We start from the raw sequence: 25591 nt of genomic DNA, 5'->3' as shown, positions 1-25591 counted from the left end.
AACCATTAAGCGTGATGGAGCCCTGCTTTCCTGGAGATGGCTGAACACCTGCCTGCTGATGGGAAGGATTGAATTAATTCCTTGCTTTGCTTGTGCACACAACTTTTGCTTTACCTATTAAACTATCTTTATCTCAACCCCCGAGTTTTCTCACATTTACCCTTCCAATTCTCTCCCCAATCCCAACCACGGGGGAGTGAGTGAGCGTCTGGGTCGTACTGAGTTGCTGAGTTGCTAGCTGGGGTTAAACCACAACATGGTGCATCCATATTTTCTACTCTGTGTGTTGGCAGCAAGTTCATTTTCTTATTCAGCAATTACTGTTATGTTCTGTTCATCCAAATCACATGACCATTGAGGGTTTTGTTAACCTGTGAACTCAGGAAAATAAAAACTGAAGCAACCAAGGGAAAAAATGTATTTTTAGAGCTATTAAAAGGGATAAAAAAGGAACACAGTTAGTTATAGCTATATTAAAAACAATTGCATCTGGGCAGTATACAGCATGCTGCTTCCAACTCTAAGAGACGGACTGATTTGCAGAGAGATCACAGAACTGGCAGCCGGAAGACCTTTGCTCTTCCTTCTGTCCTGAGACAAATCTGCCACATATCATTAGGCAAATTGCTTTCCTCCTCTGTAGGGTAACAGTTTCCTTGTGTGTCACCTGGAAACGGGAATGCTCACCTCGGAAAGACGCTGCAAGGTTTGATTCATTAATGCTTGCAAAGCAGTTTGAGATCAATAGAGTAATGGTGGTGCAGCATGGCAAGTGTGCTGTTGAAGCCATCATTATCTGTTAGGCCTGGCCCGAATCCCTTCTGAGGAGTATCTGTCACAGAGCACATGGAGTGTCCTACTTTAGAAAAGTCAGACAACAGTGGCGTAGGGGCCTGAGCCCAATTTGGTGTCTCTGTTGCCCAGAGAAACCCATATGCTGCTTGCAGCAGGAACCACCTCCGCTCCAAAGGGCAGCCCAGCCCGGGCCACCTTCAGGTACTCACCATCATGCTCCCCCTCCTATGCACCAGGGCTAGCTCTTGACTGACCCTGCCCTGAGTCAATTCAGCACTAAATCTGCTGATAACTAACCACAAAAGCAGCATGGATAAATTGTCTGCCAGCTTAGTGCACTGAACTGGCTTCATGCAGGGTACACCTCATGCAAGGGAAGAAGTGGGTGAGTCAGGACATGGCCACCAGTCCTTGGACTGTTTACGTTGTGGAAATGCAGACTAAGAGAAGGTGAATGCAAGCCAGGGCTGCTGGGATCTCCTCATATGATGCTGGAAAGTTCATTGCCAGTTTTGTGTCTTCATTTCTCTCTCTGCAGGACTGTATCACTGTTACGAATCCATCTCACAGGAGAGGGGAGCCTGTGACGTCTAGTGTTTTAGTGCTTTTAAGGTGCCCCACTAGATGCAATGAGCTGCAGAAGAACCTGGTACCAGTTAAAACCCATACTGGACAAAAGATTAAAAGCTTTGATTAGTGAAATGTCAGAGAACACCCTCCCAAACACATTATTTCTTTGGAGTTTCCTCTCAGGTCAGCCCCAGGATTGTGGACCCTGGATGCATCAGCAGCTGGTGGGGCAGAGCACTTGCTTACCCCAGTCCCTTTCCTTTAACAGGAGACCCACATGCTGGGCTGTTACGAGCACACATGAATGGTGAGTTACAGGGTGTTCCTCAGCTCTTTTTCCTAGAAGTTTCATATTTTTCTTTCTTTTTACACAGTATGAAAAGCCATCAAAAACCGTGGGTGAAATTTCCTCCTTCCTCCTCTACCACAGAGCGATCCTGGCACCATCTAGCACATACTTTTGTGACGCAGAGGATAACCTCGCACCAAGTTCCCGTGTCACTTGCTAGTTTTCTTGGCATGACCAACAGCTGTGTCATGCAATAGTTGTTCGTGAAGAGTTTCTGATCCTCTGTAGGAATGCAGTATTTTCTCAGACTGATGAGGCAAGATCCTGACTGCCTTGAAGAACATACAAATCCTGGCACTCAGGAGGACCTCGAGAGGTCCCTGCTATCCTGTCTTTTCACACCCATGAGAGCTACATTCGCAGTGGCAGAATGAAAGTAGAGACAGTGGTAGGAAAGTGGCAAATGGAAGTATCGAGCCATGGCTCTTGCAAATTGCTTGGCCATACAGACATACACACATATACCTCCCCACCTGAATAGATACATGGAGAAACCAGAGTATGGTGCAGTAAGCAGCCCAGCACACTTAGTTTCAGTAGCCTGTGAAGAAAACTGTATTCCTCATCCAGCCACTTATTTGATAATATCAAAATGCACTGGAAACCCATAAAAAATGATCCATTTGAAACTCAATGCCAATTGTTCCCAATAACTAACATTGCTCTGAAGAAATCCATTCTCTGCCTTTGAGGGACGTTCACACAGGTGAGTAGATCCCTAAGGTAATAGTGACAGGTCTTAAGATGTTTACCAGTGCAGAAAATTCAACCTATTTCATTGCACTCATCCCTCTAAACCAGGAAATAAGAATGTCTCCAGCTTTGATTTTCCTCCCTTTGTGACATCAAATCTCTATTTGCTAATCTTCTGGATCCAATTAGAGACAACAAAACATGATATGTCTAACACCATCTCTTTGCTTTTGTCCATGGAATAAAGGGACCCTCCCTTTCTCTTCTTGGTCCATAAAATGGCACAGTGAACTGAAATAACAGGGATACAAAACAACTGCTGGTTGCTCATTTCAGAAGGGCCTCCAGAGAGGTCTGGGGAGCATGTTCGCTTAGCTGTAGTACATACAAATCCTCAACGTTAGCTGTGACTGTCTGGCACTCCCCACAGTGCCTAATGTATTCACCCTCTTCCATGGATCCACAGCTACTCCACCTCTGTCCATTGGTGATATTAAAAGCTTGGAAAGAGCCTGCTCATACCTCTGATAATTATCCAGGATGTCTCAGCTCTTGAGAGTCCTGCAGTCCCTCTTCCTCATCACTGGGTACAGCAGCCCTGGGACCGTTCTTTGCCTCTGTGCCCAGAAAGATGTAGCACCAGCCCACAGTGCATGCACTGCTTGGTGCAAACTGACTGTCCGGAGATCCCTGCATAAAGCTGTCCTCTCAACTAGCTATGCAACGCTTTCCTCTTGTCACTTTGGCTTTCCAGACCAGCTTCCTCAAATTATCATTATAATGATCTAACTTACTAAAATAAAAAAGGGGAACTAAAAAGCAGTAAACACAAAATATCTTGCTTTTGTACTCCAAGCTTTGATTTATCTTGTCTAAAGCAGATTCACCCTGCTTCTGCTGGCATTTTTTTCTTTAGAAATCTTCTGCTATTGCATGACCATGTATGTATTTCCACTGGCAAGAGTACAGCTATAACCTTTTGCCTGCCCTCTAATCCCTGCCTGCAGTACAAATACCACTCCAGTAATCTACTAATGCTTTCACCTTTGCAATCCTCAGCTGATTTCTAAGTCATACAGCAGCACATGAAAGCAAAAAGCTAGCCCTGGACAAGACTTGATCACCAGATACCAACCATAGGAAGCAACTGCAATCACATTATCTCATGGAAGATCTCCAATCTGAGTTTCTGCTGAGGTGCAGAGGACATTGCATATAGTGCAAGGGATTACCAGCATCTGTACTAACTGATAAAATGCAACTGCTGGAGGTTGAACACCTTAAAAATCCAAAGCACTGATAAAGGGTCTAAATGCAGCCATTGAAGCCTGAGCCCCACACAGTGGGTGGGGGCTGACCTGCAGTGCTGCAAAGCCAGATTCTGCCACATCCCCTCACACCAGACACTGGAGACACAAGCACATAAGAGAAATGGTTTTGGACCTATTTGACAGCTTCCCCCTGCTCAATAGCAAGAGCCACAAAACCACTGGAGCATTGTGATCCCTTTGATGCTGACAGGGGGCAATGCTGGCACCTTCCCTCAGATGCCAGCTTACTCCCTGATATGTGAAGGTCTAAATCTCTCCCTTGCCCTGCCTTTGAGTCAGCCTTCTACAGAGGCTATGGACATTACACTGGGCACAGGGGAAATCCCCTTAGACAAGTGCCTACACCGGCCCGGGCAAGAGAGGCAGGGAGAAAAAAACACATGTTGCTGGGCCACAGTGTAAGATGGGCAGCACCCAGATTTGTGCTAACCCATTTGGCACCTGGATCTTGGACTGGTAGAAGCCAAAGCCCATGGAAAGTTCAAGTGTCACACGGCAAAGGGGTGTTTTGATGGTCAGACTTTGGGCTCAGGGGCAGAGAGGCATCTACATCCTATTCCATTATGACCATATTCCCAAGAGGCTGTCACACAAATAGCAACCATCACCTGAGTTCCCTGCAGGACTCCCAGCTGGCCTCCCCAGCTACAGAGGTTCTGCAACACCACCACCACCTTCCCACTTTTACAGCCAGTGCTAAATATCAGCTAATTAATTTTTTACAGCTGTGTTGGAGGTACGCTGGGTAATTTCCTATGATTGTTCTCAGTACTCAAGTGGAGAAGATGATCCAGGGAGTGACATAACTTCCCTGAGGCCAGAGTGAGTCACTTTGTCAGATCTGGGTCCCTCTAAACATGGACATTTCTGAAAGGTTTTTTAAACTGTAGGAATGGTCTAAAAATAGGTACAGAAAGAGGTGTACACAGTCAGCACGGAACTGCACAGGCCTTTGCAGAACTGGCCTTTCTTCAAGAATCAAAGTCTTGTTAGAGCCGTGTGTTACCAAAGCAGCAGGTCCTGCAAGCTGCTACTTACCAGGCTCTGAAGCCTTCACAGTGAAGACCTGGTGTCCCTGAGACCTCCCAGCTCATGATGCTAGTGGGCTCAAAGCCATGAGCCAGGCAGGACAGGCCAATGGCTAGCAGTGCCTGGAAGGCTCTGCAGGACTCAATGGTTGCGTGCCACCACTCCTCTCTGCATGGGGTGTTGTGTGATGGGGTGGACCAGCCACGTGAGCTCTGCAACCAGGCAGTTTTGTGGCAAAGGTGGCCATGTCATGCTGTTGTTGTACCCAGAATGTGTCATGGGACAGGAGCTCAGTGCCACGTGACCACTGTGAGCAGGACACTTTATGGGACAGGTGACTCGCACGTTGCTTCTTCCTTAACTGTGAGTCAGTGCCAAGAGGTGTCCCAAAGGCAGCACTATGTGGGTAGAAGCCGGGCTTTCCAGGATCTGCAGGACTATCCTGGATGTGAAGGGGTTGTCTGCAGAGGCCCAGGGAGCATTTCTGGGACCCTCCTTGGGAAGGATGCAGACACATCCCACAGCACAGTTCCCTCCTCAGGTGCCAGCCACCTCTCTGGAAGCATGGGGTGCTGCATATTAGCTTCAGATCTATCTGCCTCAACTCTTTCAAGTCACAGGTTTTCACAATCCCCTCTTGTCTGCTCTAAAAGAAGAAAATTTTGTATCAATGGCAACCACGAGAAGCCTGTATAATTTTGAGTGCATGTTTTCAAAGAGGGTGACAAAGATACTCATCCTTGAAGGACAAGGGTGTGTGGGCAGTGAGGTTTGCTTTGCTTTTATCTTGGACAACACTTTTCAATGCCTGGTGCCCTGCAGCTGCATTTTTGACCCCAGGGAGTTATGACTCATTGTTTGCAAATCCCTGAGCCACCAAATTGAAGGTATGCCCAGCAAAGCACAATCGCCTAAAACTGAAATGGTTGTAGGTGGGTGTTAAAGCTTCAGTTACTCTGTTCTAGTGCTCAGGGCTGGCTCCATATACCTGCCTGAATTTCTAGAAAATAGGAAACAGCACTTCTTACTTTGTTTAGGTGAACAGGATCTCTCTGGGTTTGTCTCCTCAAGTGAAGTCCTCGGCCAACCTGAGAGCAATCAGGCTACAAAAGATGCATTATCCCGTCTACACCAGCACAACACCAGTCTGAGGAACAACTGCTCTGTGCAATCTGCACTCCTGCCCTCTGCCAAATTGCTTCAGACACCAGGGCCACCCCAACATCAGAGCCAGGGCTGGCCTACTGGAGTACAGAGCAGAGGCTAAGGCTGCCTTTTAGCCTGCTTTCTGGGTGATCTGTGTGGGGCTACGTGCCCCACTGCCTGCCAGCCTTTCTGTTGGAGTGGATCAGTTTGCAGAGCAATACCTGTGCCTTGGGGAAAAACAATGCAAACACTGTATCAGGCATTTCTTAGCAGGCAGGTAGGAGAGCTGTGTGTGAGGAGCCTGAGACCTGCTAGTAAAGAAATTAATAAGAAAGAATGATTTTTTTAACCTCAAGTTTCTTCTTTTCTGTGATCATCAGTGTTTTCCTTATCAAGAAAGAGTGATTGCATTCACTGCTGAAGACCAGTGCTGTTCACAGAGGGTTAATGCTCCCCCTTTTTGGGTCACACATCAAAGAGCCTGCAGTGGGAAGGAATCACCACCAGCCATCTGGCACGGCACCATGGGATTGTCTCTGGGGAAGGGGGCACTGCAGCCTGCCATGTACACGCACACCCGAAGTCCCTGAACAACCAGGCTTGGGTCAGAGGTTTTGACTGAGCCTGGCAGGGGCACAGGGGCTGCCTTTGCAGGAGTAATGTAAATCCCAGCTGGTACTTTGCAGAGGACCATCCAGGGAAGTCCCCGCCCACGGATTCCAAAATTTAGTAACCTGGTGATAAATCTGCATTATCTCACAGCAAGCACAGCACAGACACGAAGCTACTGGAGTAAGCAGAAGGCACAGCAAGAGCTGCCAATCTGCAAATGACCCCCTCTCACTGCTGTTAGTGGGATCCTCAACTTCCCACTGTCTGTGGCAGATCCTGCAAAACTGAGGATTTAAAATCCAGGGTTAAACTCTACATGAACAACGGGCTTCCAGGGTAAATACACCGTAAGCTCTTTCCTTTCCAAAAACAAGCTGAGAAAAAAGATGCATGCAAAGAGGATTCCATGCAAAGATGGAGACTCAGTTATTGTACTGAGGGTGGCCAGTGACAATTCCTCACTGAGCGTTACTGACACTGTGGACGGGACCGTGGCCCTGGGACTCTATTGTTCTGAGGTGGGGCCGGGCACCACATTTGCAGGACCTTAAAGGGTCAGAAGGAAAAATGCATTACCACTTATCTGAGACAGGGCACTAATTCATATCATGGTCCTACAGCACCCTGGCACTGCATTACTGGACAGCCTTTCTCTCACCTGGGGTAGATGTCTGCCACCTCTCCCTGTCCTTCACCCTGGGGACAAACACCACCTCCTGCAGCAAGCCCAGGAGATGCACTGAACACCCCGGAGCCTGGCACATTGACAGGACGGCGATGACACCGGGATGATGCAGTGAAGCCTGCTGATCCCTGCAGCGGATCCCCGTAAGGTGCTCCGTTACCCCCCCCAGATTTGGGTGACTTTTGCCCAGGGGATGCAACCTCATCTGGGGTTCCTGCCGGGAGCCTGCGGGAAGGGAACCGGGCCCTCCCTTTCATTAACTGTTATTGTTTATGTGAGAGCTGCAGTGCATGGGGCGGTTAAGCCAGCAGCAGCGGCAGGAGGGGGTGGCTGGGCTTCCCCCACTCCGGACCATTGACCCCTCCCGGCCGGCGGGCAACCCCTACGCCACCCACGTAGCGCACGCTATTCGCCAAGGGGCGGTGCTACGCTACTGCGCCGGCCCCGCCCCCGCCCCCTCGGCGCTCCCCGGCTGCTGGGCGCCTGCGCGCCCCCTGGCGGCTGCATGTGGACACGCGGGGACACCGCGGGGAGGGAGCGGGTGGGGGACGCTGCAAGGCACCGCAGGGTGGGGGGCACCGCGGAGTGGAGCGGTACGGCACGGTGGGGTTTGGTAAGGCTTTTTGGCCACCCCACAAAGCTAGGAACGAACTCCATCTCCCAGCCCAGGCGGGGCTGAGGGGGCAGGGCAGCTGCAGGACCCCTCTTTCCAGCACCCCTGCCTGAAGATACCAGCCAGGACCCCAGTGTACCTGGAGCTTGGCGCTGGCCAAATGGGTGCTCCTGTCTCGGAGCATGCGGGTCTCCTCTGGGTGCTCTTTCACGGCATTTATTCCCATGTTTTCCTGCCAAACATAGTGCTGTTGCCTCCACTGTCAGCCCTGGGAGGTCGCAGCCCTGGGGCAAATGAGCAGCTGGCAGAGGTGTGATCCTGGCAGGAGGCGCTGAACACAGCCAGTCAGCAGCACAAGGGTGCGATTCAGCCGCTGTCTCAGGAGCCAGCATTTGCCCTCTGCCCATGGCTAGGACCCCCAGCCTCCTCCTTTGGAAGTGGAAGGACAGCAGCTGCCCTGGCCTCCCCTGGTTCTCTGTCCAAGGCAGCATTTGTTTTTTCAAACCGAGGTTTGCACCCTGTCCTCCTTATGCCTCCTCTGGCTTTGCAGACACCAATCTGCCAATGGCATTTTCAAACTGTGGTGTGATGTGGCCAGGCCACTTTAGGGTTGGTTCAAAGGGGTGTTCTACCCATGTCCTGTCTGCAGTGGGAGGTATTTGAGTGGCAGCCCTGATCACACCCTAATTTTCTGATACAGTTAAACTAACACTGTTGCCTCTATCGGAAACATGCTCTGATCCTGTAACAAAATCCAGGCCCACCCAAGCTAAAGCAGGTCTCCTCAAGTGGGCAACATATCTGTTCTTTACTCTGGCTCTGCATTTTAACTGCACAGGCATAGCAGATTTCTTCTATTACTAGACCACCAGTGCCTGTCTATGGCTATTTCAGTCACATTTCTAGTAAGCTTTAAAACCAGAATTAAAAGTACTTTTTATACTGATGAAGTATCATCCTTGCTGCAGCATGTTCCTTGCTATTGCAATAACTCCTGTAACATAGTGGTCTTGCCCCCTGACAAGACTCACAGACACTCTCCCATTTTGCTCCAGCAGGCTTTCCTGTGTGCTTCCCAATGCTTCATACAATTATTTTTTCTACTTTCTGGGCACAGACAGTTTTCTCCATTAGTTTTTCTGAGTCTCATGGTCTAATGTGGGAAGGAAAACAGATTTCTTTTAAACCCAGGAAGAAATTATTTTCAAAAAAGGTGAACATTGTAAGGGGACGCTACTGCAGATTTCTGAAGTAACTTGAAGAAACCCTCAGGAGCAGCCTCTGAACAGACAGTGCCAGGCAGGACACTTTTCCAAAGCAGCTGAACAAAGTGCAGGAACTGAGCCCCAGCCAGCACCCCTCCAGGCCCACCACTCCCATGGAAATCACAGGCGAGCCCCAAGCAAGAACCACGGTGTGTTTTGCTTGGCAGAGGTTCAGCGTGAGTTGTGCTGACTAGCTGAAAAATGAGGATGTAAAAATAATGAAACTGGAAGGCTTCCCCCCCCCCCCAGCTGCTTTTCGAGGGCCTTAGCAAGGCTAAGTAAACTCTGCCATCACTCAGCCCAGTTGTACCTATGCTCTCATGGCTTGGGATTGAATACAGAGAGAGAAATGCCCTCTGCCTCCCACTGGCAGGCAGAAGGCTGCCTTGATTTTACATGGACAGGATTAAACAGTGAAACACCAATAAAATCTGAAGCACAGAGTTTTTTCAGTCATCACGACAGCCATGTGCCTGTCATTTTTTTCAAGATCGCTGTTAGATTTGTATTAATCTCCAGGGTAAGGTGTTGCCAGGATGACTTCTGCTACACGTGCACAGCCCTGTTTAATATCTCCTGCCCCTACCCTGGGCTCCTCAGAGAACAACATGTTATATTATGGTCCCTGCTGGTACAAGGATCACACCAGGATAAATCCCATTCCCTGCTGCTACAGGCTTCAGTGTGCTACTGGGGTCACAGCCAGCCTGCTCCTTCAGGAAAACAACAACTTCTTCTTTCCTCGTTTGAGAACAAATTGCTCTGACAGACGACACAGCTCTGAGTTTGGCGTGAGCCCTGTAAAAACAGAAGAGCATAGGGCTTTTCCTGGGGTGCAGTTCTGTCCACGGCTTATCCTGCCAGAGGCATTTATTAGACCACTCTCGTCCTTCAGTCCTGGCAGACAGCTGGGCTGGCACCAGCTCCATCCCTGCTGTTTCCCTCCTACTGCTTGGTGTCTCTGAGGACGACAGCATGTCACCAGGAGCTGGGGCATTATGCCAGTGCCTAGATGGCAGCAGGGTCTGGTAACCCCTCTCATGCTGCTTCCTGACCTGCAGCTCTCTGGGGCTTTACTGCTGGAGGGGATTATTCTTCACAATGGGAGAATTAAAAAAAGAAAAATAATGCACAAAGAAAAATAACCACCTCTGGACTCCTGGCTCTTGCTGCTGCTTGGCGCTGGCCCTGAGTGGCCAGATCCACACACTGGCACCACATCCTGGGACATTTAGGAGGCAGGGGGCTCACAGTGCTCCTTGCCTGCAAAAGCAGCCTCTCCCTGCTCAAACATGGCCTGCAAGCTATCTGTGAGCTATCCCAGCCACCATATCCAGCACAGCCAGCCCGGAGCCCACTGCCAGCTGTTAACTGAACCCATGCATGAAGTAACAACAGCCTGGCACCGCTCAGTGCAAGCTTAAAGGTCTACACAACATGCAGGGCAGCAGCGAGAAGGGCCTGCAGCGCCAAACTCATCCTTGAAGCAAGCCTAAATGCAGCAGCTTTTCAACCCAAAGATAAATTTATCTTACATGGTTGGGCTGAAGTCTTGGAACAGACACTGCACAGGCTTGGCATGACTCAATTATCATAATCAGAAATGGATCTGACCATGGGGTTAGCATATAACAGCCTGATTCAGAGCTTGCTAGGGTCTGGGATGGGTCAGATGTTGAAACTTTTGCATTTGCCAGCAAGCTCAGATCCAGGCTTTCAGCTGAACCCATCAGAGAGCAAACTTTGGCCGGGGATATAATGACTGAAGCCCAATTATCTCCAAATACAAGGGGAATGTGCATTTCTTTCATTCTCTCCCTTTGCCAGGAGAAATCGCCCTGAGGGAGAGAGGGGAAATAAAGGCTGGAGCCACATGTGTTATTAAAGACGCAGCCTGGTGTTCATTTATTCCCTGGGACATGGGGGCTGGGGTTGAAGGAAGAACAGTGACAACTGCTCCTAGTAGAGGAACTTTCCACAGCAAAACTAGCTCGGACAACTGGAGGGAGTCCCCAGATGCAGCACTGCTGGCCAGCCTTAAATTAGAGCCAGCTGTTTCGCTCAGCCCTCCATGTTTTGCAGTTGTTCCTCCCTGAACCTGCCTACCCAGTTCTGGGGCCCCAAATCCTGGCTCTTTGGAGAAGAGGGCCAAGATAAACATGCTTTTCCTGGAGAGCAGAGGAACCTGGAACATTTCCCTAGCTGGTAGCACAAGGCTAATGAGCTGAACACCCATTCCTGTGAGCATCTCTTGCTGTGCTGCTGGAAGATAGCCCTGCTGTCACCCAAAACATGGTGACAAAATACCCACTTATGCTAGGATATGCTAGCAGGGCCAGCTGCCAAATTTACAGGTCTGGTGCCTAAATAAATCAAAGGAGAATTGAAGTAATTTTCCAATAAAATTTCCATTATAGGAACTGGGGTGGAAGGAGGAAGGCAGCGAGGGAAGAAAGGGAAGGCCAGTTAGGAGGTGATGCTGTGTTGAACATAGCACAGCAGGAGACATCTCATTTTATTTAGCCTTTGCCAAGGGGCTATTTGACTCCAGATCCAAGCTCACAACATTTAGGAAATCCCCTTCCTATACTTGGCAATCTCAGGCTAATTCAAAGAATTATCTCTGTGACTCATATTAAGATCTTAAAGAAAGGTCGAGTCCTGGATCACATTATGCAAACATGAAAAGCCTGTTGTCCCATAGGGCTCACAGGCAAAAGCCCTGCTTCGGCAATCGTGGCAGACAACATCCGTTCTTCCCTCTTATCTGCTTTAGATGTTTGGAAATAAAGTGTCAATCACCTCTTCCCTAGTCATGTGTTAAACCACTAATATTTTCCTTTCTCCAGCTCTCTTCGCCTAAGTTAGTTCAGGGCAAGTTATTACCATGCCTCAGCTGCCTGCCGCACCTCTACTCTGGCATCATTTAGCTGTCCATTATCGGTGGTTTTTAGCAGATTTGGATTCAGCTTAAAATCCACTTGTGTAAAACCTTGCCTTACGGAGCAGCAGCAGTCCACACGCCAGCAAGACAAACCGTCCCAATTTGTAGCTCCTTTATTCAGCAGGGTTATCACAGGCACCGTAACTCCACCTCTGGTGCTAAATCCCAGCAGCACCAGCCCGCTGACTGCCCTTCTCCGGTGCCATCTCATGGCCGGTGCTGCCGCCGGGCTTTACGCATTTGGCCGCTGGAAGCCGCCGCTGTCAGAGCCCTGGCAAGAGCCAGCTTTGGCTAACAAGGAGCAGAAAACACAAAACACGCTTTATGCGGCGGCTGGAGAAGACACTTAAAAGCACGTGGATGTCCTGAGCGTCCCGGATTATTTGTTATAATTGGTTTTTGCGCCTCTTCAGGCCCCGCAGCGGTTTTCCACAGCGGCACCGACACAGCCCCTACCGCCCCTCCGCCAGCCCCGAGGCCTGGGAGCTCAGCGGGGGCACACCACGGGGACTACCGGGCTTGCCGCCCGGCCCCGGAAAGTACCGGGGGAAGCAGACGGCCCTCCAGGGCTGCAGGAGGCCGGAACCAACCCCGGGGCTCTGAGGTAACCTGCCCCGCCGCGACCGCACCTCCAGCCCAGTCTCTCTCCTCAGGCATTCGCACCGCAGCCCTATCCCGCCGGGGGCCTCGAGAGCGCGCGGGCGCCGCCATTGTGGGCCTCCTCTCCTGTCGGGCGCCGCCATCTTGTGCCCTCCCCGTACAGCGCGGGCGCCGCCATCTTGTGCCCTCCCAGTGCGGCGTGTCGGCCATGGCGGGGCTGCTGTGCCGCCTGCTCCTCTGCCTGGCGGCCGCGGGGGCCACCGCCGACCTGCTGCTGGAGGAGGTGCGGCGCTCTGTGGACCTCAACACCCACCTGGCCAAGGTCTCGGCCGAGCTCAGCCTGGCCAACGCGGCGGGCGGCACGGCCGCCTCCGCCTTCCTGCTGGCGCTGGAGCCCGGCCTGGAGCCCCGCCTGGCCTACCTGGGCGTGCAGGTGAGCGTGGGGCAGCGGGGGACGGCGCCCCGCTCCTTGGGGCCGAGGGAGGTCGCTGCACGGCCTCGGGCGCTGCCCGGGCCCCGCCGCCCGCAGGGACACGTCGGCACAGCGCCGCGCTGCCGGCTCCCGCCGGCCTCCACACGGGCTCCGCCGGCAGCCGGTGTGGCGGTCGGGGAGAGGCTCCTCAGGTGCTCCGGCCGCCTTGTGAATAATGAAGCTCAGGGTTTCTGTCGTTACACGTTACAGAGGAGGTTGAGTGGCTGAGGTTGCGGGGTGGTGAGGGAGTCCGGAGGGATGCTAATTACCGTCGTTCTTGCTGTACCGAGGGCAGCCGCAGCCCCTCGGGTGGGGCGGTGTTTGCATCCCCACCTAGTGCAGGCCCGGCGCGGGGTCCAGCCTCGCACCTCCCCGGACCTCCCTGCGAGAGGGTTTTTCGAATCCCGGGGGTATTTGCACTGAGCTCCTTTTTGTTTGCCGGCTAAGCCCTGTAGCCTACTCGCTCCCCGGTCGCTGTAGAAAACATACAAGAGAAGTCACAGAAGCTGTTGACTGAGATTCTTATTTGCACAAGTTACAGACTATGCTGGCTGGGGAACGAGGCTGAGGGGAGCTTGAGAGGTTTATCAGAAATCTCCAGTATCTGTTCTTCCACACTGACCACATTGCAATTTGTGTTAATGAAAAACGTTATAAAAAGGTGCTTGTTTTTTTTTAAATAAAGCAGTTATCTATCAGACACATTAAGTCTTTTAAACAGCAGCATACTGATCAGTCTCTTGGTTTGGAACAGGTGAAGGGTGAGGAAGAGGAGGAGAACACCTTGGAAGTGAGAGAGACTAAAGTTAAGGGCAAAAGGTGAGTGGCACCCTCTAAGGTCAGTAGCTAGAGTCATACATGGGGGTTCCACCGTCATCCTCACAGTGGAGCAGAAATACTATCCCAGTCCCACATACCTAGAGATCCTGGAGGCTTTTGTTCCTGAAAAGATCTACTCTGTACTCAGTCTGCATCCTGGGGTGCTGCAGAGCCTGGGAGTACAGTTCACACAGCAGCCAAACCCAATTCCTGCAGCTCAGGAGGCCCCAGTAGAAGTCATTGCCCTTCCTGAGATGCTCTTTCCTTGGGAGATCAGACGTGGTTTTAGATCTCTGCACTGAGCCCAGCACATACCTGCTTCTGACAGCCACCCATGACTGCTAGTGAGGGGAGAGGCCTAGAAGGGGGACAATCTCTTAAGTGTAATGCAGCTGCCTTCAGGGGGGGCTCAGCGCCTTTACTAATGCCCCATTCCTTTATTAAGGAACACCAGGCAAGAGAAGCATTACAGCTATGGTCATGCTCTTACCCATTGCTCCCTTTTGAAGGTCTCAAATGATTGGCAGTGGTGATTACAGAGAGATTATAAGTGTGCTTTGGCCATGTCCTCAGAGCATCACTCTTAATCTGCAATGTGGGGAGTACCACAGTGCACTGGATACTGTGGCCCAGCATGGACTCTTCCCTGCTGTGGGGAGAGAGGATCTTGTCTTTTGCCTGAGGCTCTGCACTGCCAAGCGTGGGATATTGTGCATACGCTGCAAGACTGGGCAGGAGGGTGCTTTCTGAGCCATGAGAGCTGAGAAATAAAGGGTGCTTGTAAAGTGGGTTAGAAGCACAGTGCTGCGGCATTTCAAGAGGACAGTAGCTGTGGAATTAAGTTGCCAAGGTAGATTGTGGTTTCTGACATATCTGGAGGCTTCATGTGGTCCTGCTCTTGGGCTACCAAGCCTGACTTGAAGTCCATTCACTTCTGTCATCACCTCAGTCCATCTGGTGCATCTTTACAGGTTTGGTGAAATCTCAATCCTTTTTGTAGAACCTTGGTCCAAAAGGTGCTGTTCCTTAGTTTTAGATCCTGTGGGTAAAAAGCTAAGAATGAACAGTCTTTGTGGGAACAGGTGCTTAAGATATTTGTGATTTGTCTTCTGGACATTTGCACATGCTTCCTCTGATTCAGATCATTCTTGTCTTCTGGAAGAGAATGGAGAACCCCCTGCTGAAGCATGCTTTATAAATACAGAACTAGGGAGGGAAGTGTGTTACCATTCCCCTTCCAAAATGGGAGCCAGGTGTTTTTGTGAAGCAAAGACTGTAATTTTGCCTGGACACAGTTCACCCTGTGCTGCCTCCTGTCCCGCTTCCCTAGTCCAAGCATACCCTCTGGGACAAGACATCTGTACGCCTTGGAGGAGCAAATAAAATATTGGCCCCAATCACACACGATATATATGATATGTGGGTTCCCATCCACATGGGGTGTTGCAGGGGTTGGATCTGATTGCTCTCTAAGTGGAGATCTCACATGACTTACCTGTTTCTCTCCCTCCCAGTGGAAAATTCTTCTCTGTGAAACTGCCATCTCCTTTGGCACCAGGAGCCAAGGTCCGTGTGTCTGTTGAAATGGTTTTCACGCATGTCCTGCAGCCTTACCCCACCCATATCACCCAAAGTGAGAAACAGTTTGTGGTCTTTGAAGGAAATCACTATTTCTACTCACCATACTTCACCAAGACCCAAACAACTCGGGTCAAACTGGCCTCTAGGAACGTGGAGAGTTACACTAAGCTGGGCAACCCTTCCCGCACTGAAGACATGATTGAATATGGCCCCTTCAAGGACGTTCCTCCATACAGCCAGGTAAATGTGCAGAGAGGTTGTGGCTCTGCAGAGGGCATCTTGCAAACATGGCACCTGTGTCTCAGAGGCTGGAGAGTGGGAAGGGGAGGCTTTCATGTAAGAATTGGAGGTCAAGCCTGAGTTAGTCTGCATGCAGGCTAGAAACACGTGCTCCAGAAAGGTACTCCTAGTACAGACGTGATTGCTGATTGCTGCTTGGTGTCTGCAGGGCAAACCAAGCCTGTTTGTGCGTGGCTCTGGCAGGGGTGTATTTGCGATGGGGAAAATTCCATCTCTAGCCCCCTCGCTGTTATAGCTCAGCCAGATGTATGGGGTGTGACCTATGACTACACCCCAGGTACCTGGTGCCTTGTGTGAATTAGGCTGGAGTGCCTCAAATCTTCCCATGCAGTCAGCTTCGCCTCTCCGCAGAGTCTGTCAGGGAGGTTTCTCTGTGGGACATGGAGACAGGTAATTGTGAGGAGAGGTTGCTCCTTACTTTAGGTCTAATAGTTTATCTTTTTCCCTTGTTTTAGGACACTCTGAAGGTACACTATGAAAATAACAGTCCATTTCTGACCATCACCAGCATGACCAGAGTCATCGAGGTGTCTCACTGGGGGAACATTGCAGTTGAAGAGACAGTTGATTTAAAGCACACAGGAGCAGTGCTGAAAGGGCCTTTCTCCAGATACGACTACCAGAGACAGCCAGACAGTGGGATCTCTTCTGTCAAGTCTTTTAAGGTTGACGTTTTGCCTTTTTTACTGTGGATTCCCTGTTTCTTACATCCCCAGAGGAGAAGAAAAACAGTTGTCCTTTTTCTTTGGTAACCATACCCAAGTAATAAGGGAATATTAAAACTCTGATGTATTTTCAGAGAAGGCTCATGCTAGGTAGAGGTTTTGGAGGCAGAATTAGGAGGTTATATGCTTTGTTACATCTGTTGGCCAAACAAACTGCATATACCAGGGCATATAGTGTTTTGCAACACTCCCACTCCTCCAATCTCAGGGACGCTCTAAAATCCTTAATCCTTGTGCTGACAGCTCTGCTTTCTGTTTTCCACTGTGCAAGGGCCATTCATTCTCTTCCCACCCTCTTATTTTCACAGTTGCCTCTCTGTCATATCCTCATCATATTGACCAGTATTAATTGGAAACTCACCCACTCATTCCTTGCTCACAAAGCACTCAACAAGAGTTAAAGCCGTGGCTCTGCTAGCCAGATGTGAGAAGTATGTGTTTTCATCTGAACCAAAACCTTTCTCACTGCTTGAAGCCTCCAGGATTGATTGTGGTAATTCTCTAAGGTGGTGCAGCCAAACAGAAATCTCATTTTGCTGAGCGTAAAGTCAGCAAGCTCAGTGAGCTAGGGCAGCAGGCTGGAGTGAAAAGGGAATTGCTGTCCTGGTGGGCGTGATGAGATCCCTTGCTGTCTGGGATATTTGAAACTGGGCTGGAGAAAGCACATTCATTTAGAGGCCAAGTGATTTTAGTGCTGGCAGCCACTTCTCTGGGTGATTGCTTATAATAGCACAATTTTACCACTCAGTGCAACTGAATGGCCATTTTGTCATTGCTCACATGGGAGCGCAGTTTCTTGATGCTTAACAACATTACTGGTTTTACCATTTTCACTGGAAGTAACTCCTAGCTGATGCACTGACTGTTGCTTCTCTCCATACAGACCATTCTCCCAGCTGCTGCTCAGGATGTCTATTACAGAGATGAAATTGGAAACATCTCTACCAGTCACCTCCTTGTCCTGGATGATTCTGTGGAGATGGAGATCCGTCCCCGCTTCCCGCTTTTTGGGGGATGGAAAACGCATTACATCATTGGCTATAACCTGCCAAGCTATGAATACCTCTACAATCTCGGTGGGTGGCACAGGGGAAGGGAATAAGAAACCTGTGCTTAAAGGTGGTTGCTATACAGCAAAGACTTCAAAGCTGCAGTATGCTGCACCTTAGCAACAATAGTTGCTAGCTATTATTTCTAGAATATGCAAACTCCTTTTTTGTGCTTCCTTCAGGTTTTTGTAGACATCTGGTTAAAGTATACTTGAGTGAGCTAGTGCCCCCTGCTGCACAGTGTGTCCATCTGAATTCCACTCTTATATTTGTTAGGAGCTGAGCTTCAAGGTTGCCCCTTGTTCTTTAAGGAGTTGTAACCAACCTCTGGTCTGCACTCTCTTAGGTGATCAGTATGCCTTGAAAATGAGGTTTGTCGACCATGTGTTTGATGAGCAAGTTACAGACTCTCTGACTGTCAAGATCATCCTGCCAGAAGGTGCCAAGTAAGTGTTGTTACTGCTGGCCTGTTAATGCAGATGATTCTGTGTTGGTGGCAATTCTCCAGCTTGCTATAATGGCCTGAGGACAGTGAAACAAAACCATGACTGTGCATGTGGAAGAGACCTTGGAACACAGCTTTGCTTCCTTTTAGAGTGTTGTTTAAACTGCATAATTGGCTTTGTGCTAGAGGCCACGGTTGGTCAGCCAAGTCCTAGGTTACATCATCAAACACTGTAGAGTCATATGAGACTGTCTGGCTTTATTCACAGGAACATCCATGTGGACAGCCCCTATGAAATCAATCGTGCTTCAGACGAGCTTCACTACACTTATCTGGACACTTTTGGACGTCCAGTTATTGTGGCACACAAGAGCAACCTGGTGGAGCAGCACATCCAGGACATTGTGGTGAGTGTGGCCTCTCTGCATGGGTTGCCTGAGCAGTTGCGCCTTCTCTGTATTCAGCAGCACAGTTAAAACACCTGTATTAGGTTCCAGAAATACATACTTGCTGGACTGCATGGCCAGTTCCGCTGCTGCCTGAGGAGTTTTCTTCCATGGTAACGTGGGTCACTCCTCAGTGTTTTGAACTTCTGTTCTAGGTTCATTACACCTTCAACAAAATCTTGATGCTGCAGGAGCCTCTGTTGGTGGTTGGAGCTTTTTACATCTTGTTCTTCACTGTGATTGTCTACGTGAGGCTGGATTTCTCCATCACTAAGGTGCGGTATGATGCAGAGCCCTGTGGGAGCATTAGCGGCTTACTCAGCTGATGATTGGAGATTTTTCATACCAGTAATTCTTGCTGAATATTCCTGCTGATTTGATATCTTATTAGATGTTTAAATGGAACCCTGTTTTTATGCTACCTGACCACTGATACTCCTGCAGGGTTTGAACTGGTGTGCTAAGGCTAACCTGAGTTTTGCCTTCTGGATGAAAAGGAATCCCTCTCTAAGAAGCATGGACGTCCGCAATTCTCCTTCTGCAACATTTTAACTTTTTGTTAAGCTATTTGTTGGGCTACGCTGAGTGCTGAAAGGTGCCTGCCCTAGTCAGTATTTGTACCATTTGCCTAATTACTGTCAGTTGACTTAATTGCAAAAGGGGCAGTTTCTGTGTGGCAGACTGCAGGCGTGGCTTGATGCAGATTGAGGATAGGACTGCTTTGATCTTCCCTTCTGTCCTCTTGCAGGATCCAGCTGCTGAAGCTAGGATGAAGGTTGCCTGCATCACGGAGCAAGTGCTTACTCTGGTGAACAAGAGACTTGGGCTGTACCGTCACTTTGATGAAGCAGTGAATAAATACAAGCAGTCACGGGACATCTCCACCCTAAACAGTGGCAAAAAGGCTTTGGAGACGGAGCACAAAGCCCTGACAAACGAAATAGCCTCTCTGCAATCTAAACTGAAGACAGAAGGCTCTGACTTATGTGATAAAGTAAGAAATTCTAATATTTTTTTTAATCTCTTCTATTCTTGGCTCTATCAAGTATTCTAGGTGAGTTTTAATTTGGGGTATAGTTTCTGCAGACCGTATATTTTTTTTTCTCTCTGAAAATGGCTTGATCCCTGCTAGGGGATGTGAAGATCAGTTTATTCTTTTTGCGGTAATCTTTGTTATGCAACCCTGTAAGTGCTGCTGGTAAATAGCTGCTTATGCTGTTTCTTAAATACCCCTTGAACCAGCTGCATGAGTGCAGACTAGTGTTTTTTGTAACACAATCCTGACGCTTCTCATTTTGCTCATGGCAGTGACACTGAGGCAAAAATGGAAACTATCAACATGTTACCAGTTCTGACTTTAGCACTGACACCAGCCAAACCAAAATCTTCTCCCTCATCTCTTATTTTCTTGCACATGTGGAATTTGTTGCTGACAGAATTTTGGTAACATGATGCTCCTCAGGGGGTATTTTGCTGTACTGTGTTGAAAGCTGTGGCACAGTGAGCACACACCCACTATCCTTTCCTCCTTCCACTATATTTCAACATTTACCTGAACAGCCACTTAACCTCAAGTGAAGGGACACTTCAGTCTGTAAGGTCCATTCAGCCAACAGCCACCTTGCTTAACCTGTTACTGACTCAAAGAGTAGCTCTGTCATTACAGACCTGCTTCTCACACACCATTAACATTAACTGTAGGGACACAGCTTCCAGCTGTCATAGTTGTGATATAGCTTGAAGCCTTTGAAATCTATCATTAAACACTTCTAAACGGTCATTGCACCTGTCTCCTGCCAGTATGGCTCCTGAGTCCTTGGAGCCCCTTTTTCTGCACTGCTTAATTATCCATTCGTGAGATGTTCCTCATAATGTGATGCCAAAGACAGGTGACACCTCAGGAGGCAATATTCAGGGACTGGAGATATTTCCACTTAGCATTGACTTCATCTTTTCCTCCAGCTATACCTCCTCTTCTATTCCAGCTTCACTGTAGGGATGGTTTTTTGTCTCCTCTAATGTTCCCTTTGTTTCTCACCCCCATAAGGTAAGTGAGATTCAGAAGCTCGATGGCCAAGTCAAGGAGCTTGTTCTGAAGTCCTCAGTTGAGGCTGAGCGGCTGGTAGCTGGCAAGCTCAAGAAGGACACGTACATTGAGAATGAGAAGATGCATTCCAACAAGCGCCAGGACCTGGTCACCAAAATTGACAACATCCTCGACGCACTGTAACTCTCCCATTTAGTGACCAGGTGGAAGGGAGAGGTATGAAGTGAGAAGAGAAGCTTGGGAGTGGATACACTTTGAGCCAAAACTCCTTCCCAGGAGACTTAGGGGAAAAGTTGATATGAAATGTCTGAAAGTACATTTTGGGTTTAGATTTTTCTATAGAGCCTGTCTGCTCAGCAACATATGCTGTGCAAGGGACCACGACATCATGCTGTTTGGCTGGGTAACAGGTTTTCTTTACCAGAGGTGGGACTCAACCAGGTTATAAAAGTCTACTGTTTTGGGTTTTCCCTGTATAGATGTACCCTTACTAAATGCACACAGACATCCTGTCTGAGCACAGGCACACTCATGGCAAATCTGAATCTCGCATTTCCAGAAAGAATAAAAGATGCCTTTGTTCTACTTTGAAATAAAACCGCCACTGCCTCGCCTTTACGTGTTGAGCAGAGGTGGGGGGAGGCGGAGGTGCTGGTGCAGAGGAGCTGGGTGGCCCTATTCTGCCCATGGCCAGGCAGCAGAGTTCAGCCCTGACTGCTCCCACCTCCCATCAGCTGGGTGCCTTGAAGGTAGGGCTCTGCTGCCACTCAAGGCCCTCACTGAGGCAAGGGAGAAAGCCAGGCCCTTGTTCCCTAGGGCTGTGCATGCACCTACACCCTTACAGAGAGAAGAAACAACACAACCCCTCCCTGGTTATGCAGCTTCTGACTGCATGCCACGTGCTTTCCTGCTGTGTGTGACTACAGTCCCTATGTTCCTTGTGCTGCCCCAGTAGGCCCTTGTTCACACCTGGATACCCTGGGGAGTGCATGCAATTCTCTGATAATTGCAGCCTTGTAAGAATTTTTTTTCCTGTGCCTTTCTGCTTCAGTGCACTGCTAAACACCCTAGAGCTGGCTGCAGGGACTGGAATATAGGTATCCCCTGCATAGCTGAGCTGTTTGAGATCCCAATGCAGAAAAGAGCAGAATGGGGTGTGTCCCTCTGCTGTCTTTCTCACTGATGCCCTGCCCTGACCTGCGGGTGGAGACAGCTGCCTGTGGGCAGGTGTTTCTGCAGGGCAAGGGTGGTTAAGTGGGGTGCAGCCCTCTTTATTGGGTATCTGCAGCCACCTGTGGGAAGTTCCCTCAGCAGAAGAGCTGGAGGCTGCTTACAAAGAGGCAAGAATGAGGCTATACCACAGAGCGATCTGAGCCACCCTGAGGATGCTAGTGCCAAAAGTGGCTGTACTGCAGGGGTGGAGGTGTGCCACAGTTCCTGCACTGGCAAACATAGCCCCCATAGCCCGGTGCTGCTGGCATGCCCTGTGTCTCGACCCGTGCAAGTAGCTGGACACCTTCCAGACCTTGACAGGCCACCTGCTTTGCCTGTCCCTCTGTCACAAACACATTGTCCTTGCCCTTTACTACCCCACTTATCTTGGATAAGAGTTGTCCTTATCCTTTCCTGGGATGCTTATCTCCTTTTAGAGGATGCATGTGGTTGAAGAGCCCTTTGCCCCAGGCCACACAGCTTTCAAAGTGGGGTTGTTAGTCAGGAGTGTTCTGCAGGCCTGAGCCCAGCACCCACCACGTTGTCTGTCCTGTGCCAGCTCCACCTGTGCCCACAAACCTCACCCTGTAGTGGGGTGGGCAAGCGCAGATCCCCTGCCTCTCTACTCCCTGCACAGGTGCTGTTGGGAGATCTGAAATTATGAGTCCTGCCTGACCAGGGTGGGGATGACCAACAGCTAAAATCAAATAAATGATCATTAACCCAGTGGGCCAAAACAGTCATGCACAGTCCTCGGGGGAGGTACCCAGGACATCCAAAGCTAGACAGGGGCTGCCTGTTGCACCTGCGGCAATACAGGCAGGTCCAGGGGAAGAAAAGAGGAATCAAACTGATTATCCCAGAGACATCCTTAACTTTCCATTCCCACTGGCAGCAGAAAGGGAATGCCACGCTTCTTTCCCCACATCCTACTTCCGCCTGGCTTCCCAGGCAGCCCGGACCCCCAGGGTACAGTAGAGCTGATCGTGCCCATCTCATCGAAGTCCCTTGGGGCTGGTGGTGTGTCTCTGTCTTTCCCTCCCTACCCCAAGGGGTTGTGCTCAATCAGCATAGACCTCAGCCCTAACAGCTGCTGGGCAGCTTAGATCCTGCTTGTTAATGGAAGCCATGGCTGCAGACAGCAGCTATAAATAGGCTGGATGAATGCAGCCAGTCCCAACAAAAAAGGCCTCTGGTCCCTGAGGAGAGCTGCCCCAATTCCAGAGGCCAAGAATAAAACAGCTGCTGCAAGAAAAGATGCTTTGCTCCTCTCCCTGTGCCTCCTTTCTGCCACCCTCCCTGAGTGGCTGCAGTCTCCCACACAGTTCATCCTGAGCCCATTCTGCCCCAGCGCTGCTCCTTCAGGGCCAGCTCATGTGCGGGGAAAGGGCAATTCAGGGCAAGTGTCCCAGGGATGTCCCCGCTCTGGGGCTCAGTGCAGGTCCTTGGGGTGGGTAGGAGACCCTGGGGGAGACAGGCTCTGGCTCCTACAGCTTTTCAACTGTGTTATGAAGCAGGGTGGTAACGTTCCCTAAGGTGAGTCTCATCCCCTGGAGGGGTCCTCAATCTTTGTACTGCTCCCCTGTGCCAGTAACCCCCAGAGCTGCTGGGGAGCCACAGCAAAGAGGCACCCCACAGCCCAAAGCATGCAGCCTCCCTGCTTGAGCCCCACAAAAGGAGTAGCTGAGCCTCTGCAATCTGTGACAATAGCCCACAGCAGTGTGTACATCAGGGAACCCCTTCAACAAACACAGCAGCAGAGTGACCTAGATAGAAAACAACACCCGATGGCAGCAAGTGGATCAATTAGGGCTGCAGCTGTTTGTCTATGCCAAGTTTAAAGGGAGCAGCCTCCAGTCCATGGGGTGGAGGGTCACTGGGGCAGAAAGGCAGTCAGCTGTCCACCTCCTGCCATCCTTTCCCTCAGCTCTGAGGGCTCAAGGGGATCTGACTTCAAAATCTTTCTTGTGGCTGGGTTTCACAAACAATAGATGTATCCAAGGAGGTTTCAAAATAATCTCCCTGCTCAGACCCCAGTGACAAGCAGAGAAGCAGTCCCTTGCCAGATATGTGTCCCAAGGTGCCCACTGAGGATGGACTTCCTAGAAAGGAGCTGCTGCAGGGCAGCCTGAAAGAGTTCCCATCAGCAGAGCCACGAGAGAGCTCAGTCTCTCCTCCACATGTCTCAGGCTGTGATTGTTTTGCTCGTGCAGCTACTGCATCCTTCAGCCAGTGTTACCATGCTAGCCTCTGCCACCTGAGCCAGTCCAGCAGGTCCTTGGCCAGGGCTGGCCTTGCTGGCACCATTTTTTGCTGGCTTTGGGATCTCTCTGAACTCCAACTGCTGCTTTCCAAGGATATCCCTTATTTCTTCCAGGCTTGGCAGCTCATCAAGTGCAAGGAACCAGAGCCAAGCAGGTTCCCAAAGCATCACAGCCAGCACTGGGCAGGGACGGAGGCATGGCCACCAGGGAATCCAGGCATGAGGGCTCCTCTTTCCTTCAGCTATGCTTGTGGATGTCTAACCTGACACCTGTGGGCAGGGAGATTCGCAAGCTGATGGAGAAGACAACCTCCATCCTCCTGCTGCCTCTGAGAACAGCCAGGCCTTCAAGAGAGGGCTGAGAGCTGCAAAAGGGCTGGGCATTGTCTCTGCTGCTCTGCACAGAAGCTTTTCTGGGCTGAGAAGTTCACTTGTGATCTTGTTCAGAAAAAATAGCCTGGGGAGGCTGTGAGGAGTTGGGAGGCATCTGCCAGTGGAATTGTGGAGCAGCAGAAGGAAAAGAAAAAGGACAGCTTGGATAAAGGAGCACTTGAGACCCTGCAGCAGATTAACATCTCACAGGTAATTAAAGATGAGCCCTGTTCGGACTCCATGATTAGTTTTGCTCCTGCGCAGAGTTTGGAACCAAAAGGTTGGAAGGACTGAAATTTGCCTGCACAGCAAAGGGAACAAAATGAAGAGAGAAGGGAAAAAAAAAAAAAAAGTATACATAGAAGAAGGAAAAGGAAACCACACAACTGCAAGATTTGCCAGTGAAAGCGAGCAGCCATGATTTCAGGTCCCCAGTGTAGCCACCTGCCTTTCACAGGGTGGCATGCAGCTCCCCACTGTTTCCCTGCTGCTCCCCCCTGCCTCCCTGCACCCCATAGCTCCCCTTCTCACCAGGATGCTACCCACACCCCAAGCTTCTCCTGGGCATCCCAAGCAGCCAGAGAACAAATTCTCCCTTTGACTTCTCACTGACAGTCCTCCAAGGGAAACTACAGAACTGAAGACTCACCCAGGAGGTCCAGCCCATTCTCCAGTGGATGCTCAGACTCAGGGGCTGGAGAGAAAAACGGGTTTTATAGTGAGGTGCAGCATAACTACCACCCGCAACCTCCTGTCCCAGCCAGCCCCTCATCCACCCTTTGTGGGTGGGAATAGCCCAGATCTATTTCTGCGCCACTGACCCTGTCTTTCCTCCCCATGCTGACACCTCCCCTCTGCTCCACAGGGACCAACCACCTTCTTTATGGGTTTTTTTTTTCAACCAACCAAATAAAATCACTGGGCTTAACTCAGAGCAAACCCTGTAGGTCTGTGGTTGGCTCTGGGGGGTTGCCACATCTCTGTACACCCCAAGGAAGCAAGCCCAAAAGCACAACCGGTTTAGCAACACCTCTCCCAGCTGACCTGTCCCTGCCACTTCACAGGGAGGCAGGGAGAGCCAGAGCACATGGTGAGCGCCAAGCAAGAAGCTGTGCTTTAATGCTACCTGCTGAGTTACAGCCTCAGGGAGCACACACCCACAGGCACACCTGTGCACACCCACATGCACACTCTGTACAGGCACAGGGGTTTTTGGTGAGCTCCAAGG

General features: G+C 50.2%; 1 protein-coding gene across 1 annotated transcript; it reads left to right on the top strand.

Annotated features, from left to right (window-relative positions):
• Nucleotides 1-12416: 12416 nt before the first annotated feature.
• Nucleotides 12417-21114, top strand: RPN1 (ribophorin I). Its single transcript, XM_064453778.1, has 10 exons — nt 12417-13065; nt 13859-13923; nt 15438-15744; nt 16260-16469; nt 17413-17605; nt 17925-18024; nt 18292-18430; nt 18625-18744; nt 19218-19463; nt 20517-21114. Exons 1-10 carry the CDS (start codon nt 12841-12843, stop codon nt 20697-20699), a joined length of 1788 nt encoding a protein of 595 aa, XP_064309848.1. The 5' UTR covers nt 12417-12840; the 3' UTR covers nt 20700-21114.
• The last annotated feature ends 4477 nt before the right edge of the window (nt 21115-25591 follow it).

This window comes from Phalacrocorax carbo, chromosome 6, assembly GCF_963921805.1.
Source record: "Phalacrocorax carbo chromosome 6, bPhaCar2.1, whole genome shotgun sequence".
Classification (NCBI taxonomy): Eukaryota; Metazoa; Chordata; class Aves; order Suliformes; family Phalacrocoracidae; genus Phalacrocorax; species Phalacrocorax carbo.
The sequence above is the reverse complement of the archived record's forward strand: the minus strand, read 5'-3'. Positions and strand labels throughout refer to the sequence as shown.